The sequence below is a fragment of the Crotalus tigris genome, unplaced genomic scaffold (genome assembly GCF_016545835.1).
Source record: "Crotalus tigris isolate CLP2741 ecotype Arizona unplaced genomic scaffold, ASM1654583v1 scf7180000024383.4638030, whole genome shotgun sequence".
Lineage (NCBI taxonomy): Eukaryota > Metazoa > Chordata > Lepidosauria > Squamata > Viperidae > Crotalus > Crotalus tigris.
Window position 1 is genome coordinate 1,394,688 of NW_024100553.1, and position 13,864 is coordinate 1,408,551.

General features: G+C 38.9%; 1 protein-coding gene across 3 annotated transcripts in view; it reads left to right on the forward strand.

The window, feature by feature from the left end:
• The first annotated feature begins 173 nt into the window (after positions 1-173).
• LOC120301426 (monocarboxylate transporter 2-like) overlaps positions 174-13,864 on the forward strand; it is a 32,301-nt gene continuing 18,610 nt past the window's right edge. The window contains exons 1-2 of one of the 3 annotated variants that reach the window (XM_039328653.1): positions 244-324; positions 5,904-6,163. In XM_039328653.1, the coding sequence (XP_039184587.1) occupies positions 5,947-6,163 (217 nt within the window). In that variant the 5' untranslated portion in view covers positions 244-324; positions 5,904-5,946. Of the gene's footprint in view, positions 325-5,903; positions 6,164-13,864 lie in introns of those variants that run through there. The other 2 variants (XM_039328655.1, XM_039328654.1) reach the window with 2 other exon arrangements.

Sequence of the window (13,864 nt, forward strand, 5' to 3'; positions counted from 1 at the left end):
TCCTTTTTTTTAATAGCGTGAAGACCAAGATGGATTGCAGTATTCTAGATGTGGTCTTACTAAGGCTTTATAGAGTGATATTAGTACCTCACGTGATCTTTAAAGGCAGCACGGCGTGCGCGCTGACCCGGCAAGATTTCTCCCCAAGGAGGCGAAAGAACACGAGGAGCTCGCCCTTCTTGCATCAGATGCAGAGCCGAGGGGAGATCCCTGACTTCCCCGCCCACTCAAACTCCGCCTCTCCGGCTCTCCGCCCCTCCCCCTCCCGGGCTCCTCGGGTCCCCAGCGCGCTCAGGCAGACTTCTGGCTGGCCTGAAGAAAGAGGTAAGAACTCCTGCCGCGCGCGCGCCCGCCCGCCCGTCTATCTGTCGGCTCCAAGCAGAGGCTGCGAGAGGTGGGGAGGGAGAAGCGCGCCACAGTCGCCCAACTTTCCCCCCAGTTTCAAAGTCAGGGAAAGCGGAGGAAGCTTTGCGGACCAGCTGGAGCGCTTTATGCACACGTGGAACTCGGAGGGGCCGGGACTCGTGGGCTAGCGTCATCAGCCAGCTTGTCCTGCGGGTGTGCAGAGCGCGCGTTTACGTGTGTACTCGGTGTGTCTCGAGAAACGAAGGAACTGTTACATCGTCAGCGTGGTCTGTTACCATGGCTAGGGCATACAGAGGCTACGATTCAACCTTTGACAGCGCCATCTGCTACAGAGTAGCATGTGCCCATCACATCGAGGCATGTTTGGTCTAGAGGGGATAAATGAATTTTATCCACAGGTTGCCCTAACAGGCAATTCATCCAATTATTAATTATTAATTCAGTTGATATTATTGTATGCATGGGCCAAGTTGAGAGCCCCCAGAGGGGTTGGGATCAACTCCCATCTTTAACCAGCTAAACTGGATTGCAAAACCTCCGTAGAGGATTCCAACTTTGCTGCTGCAAACGAGGGTTCCTACTTTCCATATCCTTTTTCAATTCAGATAACTTGCTTGATATATTTACTGAGTTTGGATGATATAAATTAGCTACATGGGCTTGGAGTTATATAATCACCAGAACATTTAACCAATTCTAATCAAGCTTGAGCAAGTTATGTAAAGGTCTTCTACTCTAGTGATTAAGGCACCAGGCTAGCAACTACGGCAGAGGTAGGCAACCTTGGCTCTTTTATGACTTGTGGACTTCAATACCCAGAATTCCTGAACCAGCCATGCTGACTCAGGAATTCTGGGAGTTGAAGTCCACAAGTCATAAAAGAGCCAAGGTTGCCTACCCCTGAACTAGAGGATGAGTACCATGGGATGATGAATTCTAATCCTGCTTTAGGCATGAAAGCTGGTTGGGTGTCTTTGAGCCAGTCATTTTTTCTCAGCCCAGCCCACCTCACAGGGTTGTTGTGGAGGAAAATAGGAAGAGGATGGAGTATTAAGATATATTTGCTGCCCCAAGTTGCTTATACAAAATAATAAAGGCAGGATGAAAATAAATAAACAGTAGTTTATGCCTTTCAGCGATGTTTCCCCAAAGTGTCTTTTTCTAGCCACTTTGGCAACAACTATTTCTATCTGGGAAAGGGAACTATGTGTTGATTTTGGGCTGCATTGTAGAAGCATCGTTGAGAGGCATAAGCTACTCTGCATTGTTTTACCTGCTTAAATCTACCCATGTGTAATGATTTCCAAATACAGGCAACAGATGACACGCCTCAATACCTCAATATAGCAGTATAGCAGTATAGGCCAAAACTGGTATGAAACCATGTTGTTTTGGTATGAAACCATGTTGTTAGTAAAGAAAGGCAGCTTGTGACTTGTGTGCATTTTTGTGTAGGTATTCCTCCAAAATATCTGGAAATACAAAAATCTTGTTATTTTAGGATTATGACCTCTATTGATTTCAATTTTAGAAAGTAAAGCTAGAATCTGGAGACTAGCTGAATAGTTTTTAACTGTCTATGGATGCAGTCAGCTATAGGTGAACCTATGGCACGGGTGCCAGAGGCGGCACTCAGAGCCCTCTCTGTGGGTACGCGCGCCGTCGCCCCAGTCCTAGGCCTTCAGCTGGGTTTTATAAAACCTTTTCACTTTAGGCCTCCGCCTCCGTGTACAAAAAAAATAAGATTCAATCAATCAGTCAATTTCAACTTCCACCCAGTCTGCTATTACCACTGCAGCCACGCCCACCCAATGGGCCACACCTACCTGGCACCTGACAATGCATAAGTGGGTTTTGGGTTGCAGTTTGGGCACTCGGTCTCTAAAAGGTTCGCCATCACTGCTCTAGGATGCTTTTTTCAACTTCCCATTCTGTCTCACAAGGCTTTTCCTAGTGGTCTCCCATCCAAGAACTATGCAGGTCATACTTTGATTAATTTTGTGTCATAATCAGCCACTAGCTGTTGTGTCTTACTATCCAGTTACTTATATTTAAATAATATAAATAACATGCAGGTAATTGTGCATGAAAATCAGGTCTCTGTTATATTTGCAAAACACTTGTTTAAACATGAATATTTACAATGAAATTCAGCTCATGTGTCATCTTCCTTTGTGAAATTGCACAGATGTTTAGGTAAGAGTATGAAAAAAGAAGTTATAGAAGCAGCTCTTGGGGAAAACACAAATTGATTGCATCAGGTTTCAGCTTGATTTACATCTTTGGTCAGTTTCCTTTGTTCAGGAGCAGTTGCCTAGAGACTCAAAACTAGTTTTAACATGGCCTTTGGGTCTTAAGTAATAACTGATTCTGAAGTTAATTAATAGCATTTTGTTGTTGATGTTAGTTCACATAAGCTATTATGATGCCAATAGAAATCTGGAATGTCTTTCTATAGATTCTCTGAAAGCCCCATGTATAGAAAGTGATCTCAGTACCCTAAAACTAGACAAATGTTCTACCATTGAGCTAACAGACTTTCTATTTACCTAATGTACATTCTTCTAGCCCAGTGGTTCTCAACCTGTGGGTCTGGACCCCATTTGGGGTCAAATGACCATTTCACGGGGGTCGCCAAACAACGCAGTCCGCCAATAGGAATTGTCCAGGCTGTCTCTGCCCTGCTGAGCCCGCCAAAAGTCCCATTCTGCAAACGGTGCTGCACCAGTTGAGTAGTCCTCAACTTACGACCGGTTGAGTAGTCCTCGACTTATGATCGGTTGGGGGTCGCGGCATTAAAAAGGTTGAGAACCACTGTTCTAGCCACATCCTTTGAAGTGAATTGTTGCATTAAAAAAGCCCCAAACATCCAATTAAATTGATCTCAAAATTTAGTGAAACTTCAGCATCCAAACTGGGGGCAGGAGAACAATTGATAGAAGTGTATCATGTCGTTGTGATGCAAAGCTTGTGATTTTTGTGTTTGTGTGTAGTGTCATCATTTTTTTATCATGGTAATTAGAAGTGGATGTCTATGCTCGTAATCAAGTTTTAAAAATATTTGTACAATATTTCTATAAGGCAATCTATCATTTTTAAACTAGTACTTTTAGAAAAGCAAACAAGTGCTGAAAAGGGGAAAAAATAGGTAAGGCCTATAAATAGTCTTCTTATGGTGAGATGGGCATCAAATAAATTTAATAGATAAATAAAAATTCTATATCCTTTCCCATAGCTTTCAATGGTCATCATTGAAGAAGATGGTATGGGTTTCCAAATTACTAGAATAGCAATAGCACTCAGACTTGTATACCGCTTCACAGTGCTTTACAGCCCTCTCTAAGCCGTTTACAGAGTCAGCAAGTCAGCCCTCAACAATCTGGGTCCTCATTTTACTAACTTTGAACTGGTGAGAACTGAACTGCTGGCAGTTGGCAGAATTAGCCTGCAATATTGCATTCTAACCACTGTGCCACAACAGCTCTAGAAGACACGTGTGTGTGTGTGTAGAAATTAAACCAGTTTAATTTAATTTATTTTAGTTTTGGCTCCTGATTTATGGAATAGTTAAATGGATAGAGTAAAACTCTCTTAACCTTGTCTGCATAAGTATGCAGTCCAATACAAAAAGAGGGCAGGGATGTTTTTTCCCCCCATCAATAAGAAATCTATGTAGCTTTCCAAAGATGAGTATGAATGTTTTTAATTAGGTGCCAACACAAAGAAACAAAGTGGAAAAGAATCCAGCAAACCCATATATTAATCTATATGACAGAGCTAAAAGAAACCCGCAAGGCATTTATCCCAAACTATTTCATTCCCCATGCTTCCACCAACTGAAATTTCAGGCCACAGTGACAACCGTGACAATGTCTTAACTTATTATAAGCCTGTCATCAGCTGGATATATTCTGCAGGACACAGTATAGAAGTAATATTTGTGACTGTGTGAGATGGTATTGAATTGGGAGGAGAGGGATCTTATTAAGTTGGTTGTTGTTTTCAGGCTACTCCCTCATGAAGATTGAATTGTCTTTTTTTTGGCAGAGATGGAAAAAATGTAGCCCACCTCTGGAAATTAAACTGAATTATCTGGAGCACCTTAGCCTGTGGTCAGAGGAGCTTGGAGTAGGACACATAGCCGAAGGGATTTTTGCCTGTCCCTGTTCTGAAGGCCCCTTGTTGATATGGATGGCGTTTTTGTTACATGTATGGATTTTCTGTGTAAGGGTTAATTGGAAAAAGTCATAATTATTCCCAAGCTCTCTCTATTGTACAGTTTAATCAAGTGCATGGTTAATATCAGAGAATTAATGCTTAGGACAATTTATTACTTATCATTTATTTCTTAATATAAATACTTTTCAAATGTTGCCATCCTAGAGGAGTTATTCCCACTGCTAGTAACTTGTCTTCTTGTTCGTTTTTGTCCGGGCATTTCCATTTATTTTAAAAGCTAATGATTAATTTGTTTTCCGATGAATAATTTCTATGCCACTTAGCTGGAATTCTGGTGGTTAGAATGCAGTACTACACTGCAGGCTACTTCTGCTGACTTCCGGCTGCCAGCAATTCAGTAGTTTGAGTCTCACTGGTTCAAGGTTGACTCAGCTTTCCATCCTTCCGAGGTCAGTAAAATGAGGACTCAGATTGTTGGTGGCAATAGGCTGTTTCTCTAAACCACTTAGAGAAGGCTGTAAAGCACTGTGAAGCGGTATAGAAGTGCTATTGTTATTGTTATTGTATGGGCACATGATGTTAAAATTAGTCTTGCAGGTAATTTTTTGTACAGTTCTGATATGTTTTAAATCCTTAGCCCTTACTCATATGACAAATTTCAGTCTGTAAGCAGGATTCACATGCTCTAAAAATCACAGTCTGTAGTGATTAAGGCATCAGGTTAAAAACCAGACGCTGGGAGTTCTAGTTCAGCCTTAGGCACAAAACCATCTGGATGATCTGGGGCCAATCACTCTTAGCCTTAGGGAGGAAGAAATGGCAAGCCAGGTTTTCTGAAAAACCATACCAAGAAAACTTAATGAACTTGTCCAGAACTTGTTACCTGAGATCACTGTTGATTTGAAGGCACCAAGAGGAAAAAAAATATCAATGATTTGTACCAGAAGAAGGTGTTCTAACCAATCTGTGATTATGACTGCAATATAGTTTTTTAGGATATTATATGGGATGTGAATAGAACATTGCATTGAAAGTATCAGATAAACTCCACAGATAAATCATTTCATGTTCTTGTAGATTATTTTTTATGATTTTGAGAATCCTAAAAGTTACATGAAGCTAGCTAAAGGGCAGAAACAATCCATCAATACCTGTAGTCAGATACATGCTGCAGAATAAACGTTTTATCGAAAATAAGTTTTCTAGAGGTATCTCTAGCCATTGTTTTGTGTATTAGAGGAGCTGCCACCATTCAGAAATACAGTGCATAGAGAGAAAAGAAAACGTTATGCCAAAGTAACAAGCTAATTATGAGAATGTGTCATTAGCTTATTATGGGTGTACACTTTGTTTTTCAGGGTTTCCAGAAAAGTGCTTAAAGGAACTTAATTTAGTCTTGACATGCCACCTCCAGCAGACACGGGTCTAGCCCATACCCCTCCAGATGGCCAGTGGGGATGGGCAGTGGTTTTTGGAGCGTTCATTTCCATTGGATTTTCATATGCTTTCCCCAAAGGAATAGCAATCTTCTTCAAAGAAATCCAGGATTTCTTTGGTACATCATACAGTGAGATTGCATGGGTTTCTTCAATTATGTTGGCTGCTACATATGGCGGAGGTAAGTAGAAGAGAGTAATCTGTTAACTTGGCTTTGACTTGTTAGAAGTTACACATCCCCCAATTAACTGTGGCTGCTATTGAAATTGGCAGGTGCAGTTTGCTCAGTCATAGTAGTCCATGGTACTGGTTTGTACCAGAATAAAATAGTTTTTCAACCAGATGTTTGAATTCTTCAAATGTGATCTTATATAATCAGGTTGGGTGCAAAATGTTTTGTGTTTGCTGCAATAGTAGTTCTGGAAAACAATTAAGTTTTATTTTATTTAATCTTACTAATTTATTTTAAGATTAAAATGAATACAAACTCATGCAAAACAAGAAAAAAATGAAAAAAGCTAAATGTGCATAAAAGGGAGAAAAAAGAAAAACAGGAAAAAAAGATACAAAGCTATAACTTCTGATCTATTTTACAGCAGTTATAAGTATAATTATAAGTATATTTCTTACTCTATGGTGGTCATAACATAACTTTCTTCTTTCTATAATCTATCCTGTCTAATAATCAAAACCATCAATCATAAATGAATTGTTTTTTCTGTTTCATGCAAAAAGTCCATAAGGAATTCGTAATTATCAATAAACATAGATTTTTTTTTTCTCTGATCAAAGAATTCAAGTTAGTAATCTCAGCAAGTACCATCAACTTCACCAATCACTCCTCCATTGTGGGTAGTGCTGAATACCTTCCATCTTTGTGCGTACAATAATCTCACTGCTATTGTGTATGAGAATAAAGTTCCATAACTTTTTTTCCAACTGTTTATCCATTGATCCCAAAAGAAAAACATCTGATCTTAATCTTTAAAGCCCTCTGAATCAGTGTACACATTTGAACTCATAATTTTCTCGTTTTTTTGCACATATTACAAACATGATAAAATGTTTCTTCTTTTTCATGTTCCACTATAAATTTGAAGTGCCTTTATACATTCTAAACAATTTATAACTTGAGTTATAAAGCAATATAAACCAATGATATACTGCTGTGCAGCAATATAAGATGGGTAACTCAGTGTAATTGCAAGAGAAGTATGCTGTCTCCCAGATACTCCTGGAGGAGTCTCCTTTTGTAAATACAGGTCAAGTGCTATCTGGCTGCAAACATATGTGTGAAAAATCCTTAAAAATTTAGAGTATTGAATTCCTTTTCTAAAGAATCACTTTGTGTTTTTGCCTTGATTTTGTAATTGTGTAGGCAGAATTCTCAACTTTAACTAATGAATCATGACTGATATATCACCAAGGCCGCTGTATCCTCATGAAAATGTATAATAGTTTATATTAGACTAACTTTTTTTTGTTTTCTTCATTTGCACATAGGGTATTATTATGAATGAGGGTGATAGAAATAAAGATTTGCACAATAGTGTCTCATATATGAATTTACATCGTATCATCTTGCTACAGATAACCATATTATAACCACTGATAATACTGAAATATATTCAAATTAAATATTTACAAATAGGCATTTAATGGTTCTTTTCTGAAAAAAGTTGCTCTGAAGACTTAATTTTCTCATGCTTTTTACTTTTAAATATTTAATATTCCGTATTTCTGCTAATCATTTGAACCTTGAAAAAAAACTACCTGGTATCATGAAACTGCAGGATATAGGTAGATATGTATTATAATTCTGTGAAAGGGAAGAATACCATTTATTTTAGAGTGATTAGCCACCAATTCAGAGAGGATTGCACTAATTCAGACAGAATTGCAGGGTTAATGTTTGATGAAACATATTGTCGTGTCAGTGCTCTTCAGAAATTTATGCTGAATATAGCAAACTGGAACAATATAGCTTCATATATAATAGGGCTATTGCATGTATACCGCATATAAAAGAATAATGGAGGGTATATATTTTATTCCTCCTCCCTCACCACAGGAATTTTACTCTGAGCCAATGACAAGTAGCTGTCCTTGAAAGTAGATTTCCCTCTGCAGTATTTGTGAAGTAACAAGGGGTCAAAGAACAACTACCGTAATTCAGATCTTCATACTCTTTCCAAGAGTGCTCCTGTTATATACATGAGAGCCCTGTTCCTTTGTCTAAGCCAGGGGTTCTCAACCTGTGGGTCGGGACCCCATTTGGGGTCGAACGACCACTTCATGGGGGTCGCCAAACAATGCAGTCTGCCATTTTTCCCTTAGCTGTGCTACTCCCTTTTATTCTATTGGCTCTTGAATAGAGTCTAATTCTATTGGCTTTCAAAAGCCAATAGGAATTGTCCAGGCTGTCTCTGCCCTGCTGAGCCTGCCAAAAGTCCCATTCTGCAAATGGTGCTGCACCAGTTGAGTAGTCCACAACTTATGACCGGTTGAGTAGTCCTCGACTTACGACCAGTTGGGGGTCGCGGCATTAAAAAGGTTGAGAACCACTGGTTTAAGCCTATACCTCCTTACAGAGTGGATGGGAAAAAGCAGAAAGTGGAAACTTACAAGAATTATATTTTTAGATATGAAGTTTGAGAATTGGCAGTTCCTGTTGGCTTGAAGGACCCCAGCATAGCGAGGGTCACATATAAAAAAATAGTCTGGACCCCAAACGAGTACAATTTTCTGGGAGAGGCCTTGAGTTTTTAAGAGGTTAAATGTGTGCCAAATACTGATATGGCCTTTTAAAATTCCTCTAAAACTTATAGGAAAGGCCACATTTTGGATCCCTGCCTACTTTGATGGCATGAAGGGGCTTGTGTGGCTAATCTTCAGCACTTTTTGTATGCGTGATTTAGAACTGATCTAATTATCAAGTCAGTGTCATCTTTTAACAATCAGATCAATAGACCTTCTCCAGAATGATCTGTCCCCAACCTGCCCCTTCAGTTCCTGTCACTGGGAAGAGGCGGTCCTTCAAATAACCTGCCCCCAAGATATGTAGGGCTCTAAAGGTGATAAGCAGCAGCTTGAATTGTACCCAGAAGCAAATTGGCAACCAGTGATACATGTGCAAGTTTGGGCTTGTGTAAAACTATGCAGACCACTGTGTTTTGAGCCAACTGAAGCTTCTGGATAGTCTTCAAGAGCAGCCCCAGGTAGAGTGCATTACAATAGTCCAAACAGAGATGACCAGGGCATGGGTGACTGTGAAAAGGGCCCATTGGTCCAGGAATGGGTATAACTGGTGCACAATATGAAGTCAGGAGTTGTGAGTCCAGGAGTTGTAAATCCAAGAAAACCCCCAGATTACACACCAGGTCTGTCTGGGACAGTGCAACCCCATTCACAACCAAATATGATAATGGGGGTTTCTTTCTTACTGTTCCCAACTTTGCTGTGCCAGTCTCCATTCATGAGCAGCACACCATTTTTGCATGTTCTGTGAATTTCAGATTGCACTCGACTAGAAAACTAAGCAACCTTCTCTGTTTTTTTACAGTGGTTGTGATACAGACTTAGACAACTTAAATTGTCTGCAAAGCTCCACTGATAGTGTTCGTTCATTGACTGCATTATACCCAAGTACTGTATTTGCTATATCCCTCCTGCCTATGAAAGCAATTGCACACACCTTTTTGTGTCCTGAGTATAATCTTTTGACAGAAACCGCCCAATTCCAGTCCATTTCAATTCATTGATGCCTAATAGGTAGAAGAATGAGTTAATTTTTCATTATGTTGGGTTTTCTCATGTTTGTGCTTCTTACATTCTACGTTTTCACCATAATTCTATCTTTGCAGCTTTGGATTTTCTTTTCTTGTATGGCAACAATCAGCACCTGGAAGTCTCGAAAGTTTTAATCTAGCTGTATCATAAGTACAGCTGTGTTTTGAAAGATCTCAGATTTTTTTCCTCAGTATCATATTGAATGCCATCTGACCTGAGAGATTCATCATCCAATGCTGTATTGACAGTCACTTTATATATTAAGACAGTCACTTTATATGTATGGTACAGTAGCAATAGCACTCAGACTTATAGACGACCCCAGGGCATATTGACTCCAACAATCTGGCTCCTCATTTTACCAACTTTAGAAAGATGGAAAGCTGAGTCAACCTTGAGCCCATCAGGATCGAACTCTAGGCTGGGGGCAGAGTTTAGCTGCATTCTAACCACTGCACCACCAGGGCTCCTATATTATATTGTCTGTACAAAGAGTTTTCTTGATCAATTAAAGGAGTGCCTTTTCTTATACAATATGAAATGAACCTTGCTATTGCCACTAAAGGGATCATCTGCCTCTGGCATCTTCCTATATTGCTGCCTGCTTCTTTAGCTGGGCAGCTGAAAAAGCCTTAATGCTCTTGGATAACATTGGGTATATATATTTTTGGCATATATTCTTGGCATTATTCTTTTATCCCTTGCCCAATGATTAGCTAATATGTTAGAACTTAGGGGGCTGATTTATATTACTGTTGGCGATTTGCTGCACATAATCACTTTTAGCTGCAGTCCTAGACTTCCTGAGGTATGTTATGCATTCAGATCCCATAGCATTTTTGACCATTGTCTGTATGCCTGTATTGCTGTCAGGCTACATTAGCATTAAACCAGAAATGCTGGAAGGAGTGTCAACAGGAAAAAAAGGAAAACCCAGAGAGACAGAACTAAGTACAACCTTACTAATAGGCTTCCTGTTATTAGCTCTTTGGATCCAGCTGACATGTGCTTTGAGTACTTGGACTATCAACAAAACATAGTTTATATAAATAGCAAAAGTAGGTAACGTGATTCCATGTTTTCCAAATCTCACAAATGTCTAGAAATTTCCAATATCTCTAATGGGGGAGGCATGTCCACTTCTGTGACTACAGGTAGACGTTGATTTACAACTAGTGGTGGGATTCATTTATGTGAACAACCAGTTCTCTGTGTGGATGCCACTTCCGGAAGTCCATTCTGGGCCTGGGAAACAAAAAAATTAGCTACTGATTCTGCCGAAATGTTGCGAACCGGCTGACTCCCACCACTGCTTACAACCATTCATTTAGCAACTGATCAGAGTTATAACGGCACTTTAAAATTTGGTCTATAACTGGTCCTCACACTTACGACCGTTACAGTATCACCACTCTCTCTTGATTAAAATTTGGGTGTTTGGCAACTGGCATGTATTCACAATGACTGAGATGTCCTGGAGTCATGTGATCGCCCTTTGCAAACTTCCCAATCAGCAGAGTCAATGAGAGAAACTGGATTTGCTTAATGACCGCATGATTCACTTAACAACTATAGTGATTTGCTTAACAACCATGACAAAAATGTCAGGTGTGAATCATTTAACAATAGTCTTGCCTAGCAATGGAAACTCTGATGCCAGCTGTCATCATAAATAAAAGGCAACCTGCTTCTTTGAATAGTTTGGGTATGGGGACTCGGGAGATCTTTCAATGTCTTCCTTATTATAGTTAGTATCCTCCTCTCTTGCTCATGTGCTTTTATAGGATTTATTTATTCATTATATTTCCTATTTCTAAGCTGCCCATCTCCTTCAGAGATACTTATAGTTTTGTAGTTTTAAAAGATGACCGCTTTTGTAAATGTATTGGTTTTTCTTTTTAATTAATTGTTGTACACTGCCTAGAGGCATGCTTTTGTAAGGTGGGCAGTTGCACAAACATAATACATAAGTTTGAAAAATTAAACATATATATTATAAATAAAAAAACAAAAAGTCCTGTGACAATGATTTACAGATTTTAGACCAAACTTTTCATTATAAATAACCAGTGAGTTTCTGTTTGCTTTTCCCTGAAATATGGGACAGTTTTCCATCATTTGCCTTTTCGTAACATCATATGTCAAACTATAAAACATCTTAATTCTACGTAAAATGAAGACATAAGGGGATGCCTCATTATTGATAAATTTCCATCTGTATAGGAATGACTATGCAAAATATTAACATATTTCCATCTGTGTAAAATTGAATTTGCAAAGTTATGGTACAATTTTTCAATAACAGGCTTCTTTAAGCAATGAAAATATTTACTTCAGATAGATTATTTGGGAGAAAAATAACTTTGATGACCAGATGCTGTATATCAATACCATGCTTTTAGTAATGTGATTTTACACTGATTTATGTTAGTTAATGCTTGGCTGCCTTTGATATTCTGACAATAATAGTTTTGATTGGTAGACTTCTTTAAATGTGCTGTTCTTCATAATTTCTTTCTGATTGTGATGGACAGAATATCAGCTCCACTCAATTTTGTCTCTGTTTGATGTTTGAAACAGAAGAGTTATATTCTTGAAGCGGTTTTAATCTGTAGGCATTCATCCCAAGTAGAATTGGAAATACCGTACCAATTCTCAGTTGAAGGAGAATTAGTTGTAATTAAGCATATTAAGAAATAGTAAAATATTCTGGTTAAAACTGACCAGTAAAGAGAGGACATTTGTAAAGAATTGGGAAGAAAGGAAGTAATGTATCATGCAGTTTTGAACCTGAGTTCAAAAATTATATGCTACAACATTGTGTTATTTAAAATGAGACAATTTTCTTAGGGTTAGTTTATAAGTTGGAATCTAAAGAACACATTGCGGATGTTATTACACAATGTCTATTGAGATTCTCAAACATCCAGGTCATGGTTGCTCCAATGGTGCTTTTTCCAAAACACAACTGGACTTTCTGGGGGGTTTTCTTTGAAAACATTTTGTTTCTTATCCAAGAAGCTTCTTCAGTTCTAACTGACCGGAGGGGAATGGTAGGATTTATATTCTCTGCAGTCATCTGGTTGTTAGCATTCTTTCATTTGAAACAAGAGTCAAAGAAGCCATCTATATCAAAATTGAACAGCCTTCCCTCAACAGAGAGTGAAGGATATCTCCTGTTTACAATACAGTCCTTTCAGCAGTCCCAAGAAGGTTACACACCCATTTGCACTTTGATTAAGATGACTTTGAGGATGCAGATAAACCCCCAAGTGGCATCAACGACTCTCAGAGAGCTAATGACTAGCTCTCAAAGTGCTAATCATAAGATAACTGCAAAAATATAAATCCTTCCATTTGCCTACAGTCAGAACTGAAGAAGCTTCTTGGATGAGAAGTGAAATGTTATTATACAATGACTGCCTGGGGAAACATAGAGGGGGATGGAATAGGCTCGTCTACTTAAAAAATGGTTTCCATTGTGGGGATATCCAGACACATTTATTTCCCAGAAGTAGCTCTCTGAGGTTGATCCCCATTTTTCTAAGTCCACCTATCCAGGCATCTTTCTGCCTCCCCTTCCTTTTGTAAGATTCTGAGTGTAAGTGTAGTTTTGTTTTTTAAATAAAGGAGAAAAGAAACAATTTGGCTTGGACCACTGTAGTCGATGTTCTACTTGTTCTGTTTCTGCTTCCCTTCCCTTGCAGTTCCTGCTGTTCCTCTGAAATTAATTATATTTTTGTTTCGATCTACAGCAAGCTTAATATTTGTTGATCAGAGCCTACTTTCAAATAAAACTGCAGATGTTCCCTGTACAGTAATACTTAGATATTTTAGGAATGTACTTTTACTAGGACTATGCTATGCTTTGGATTCTGTGACAAAAAAGAATATAAATAGAGAACATCTCTGCAACATCTTACTCCAAATCTATTTTTTTCCTAAGGCTTGCAGCTGCAGTGGAGGGCAGCCTATAGTCTTGGGAGAAAAATATAATTAGTTGCAGACAATAACAATCACAATATATTAACACATTCAGTAAAATAGGCAACGGTGGTTTTGCAAGTCATCTTACGGGCCAGTTAGAAGGACC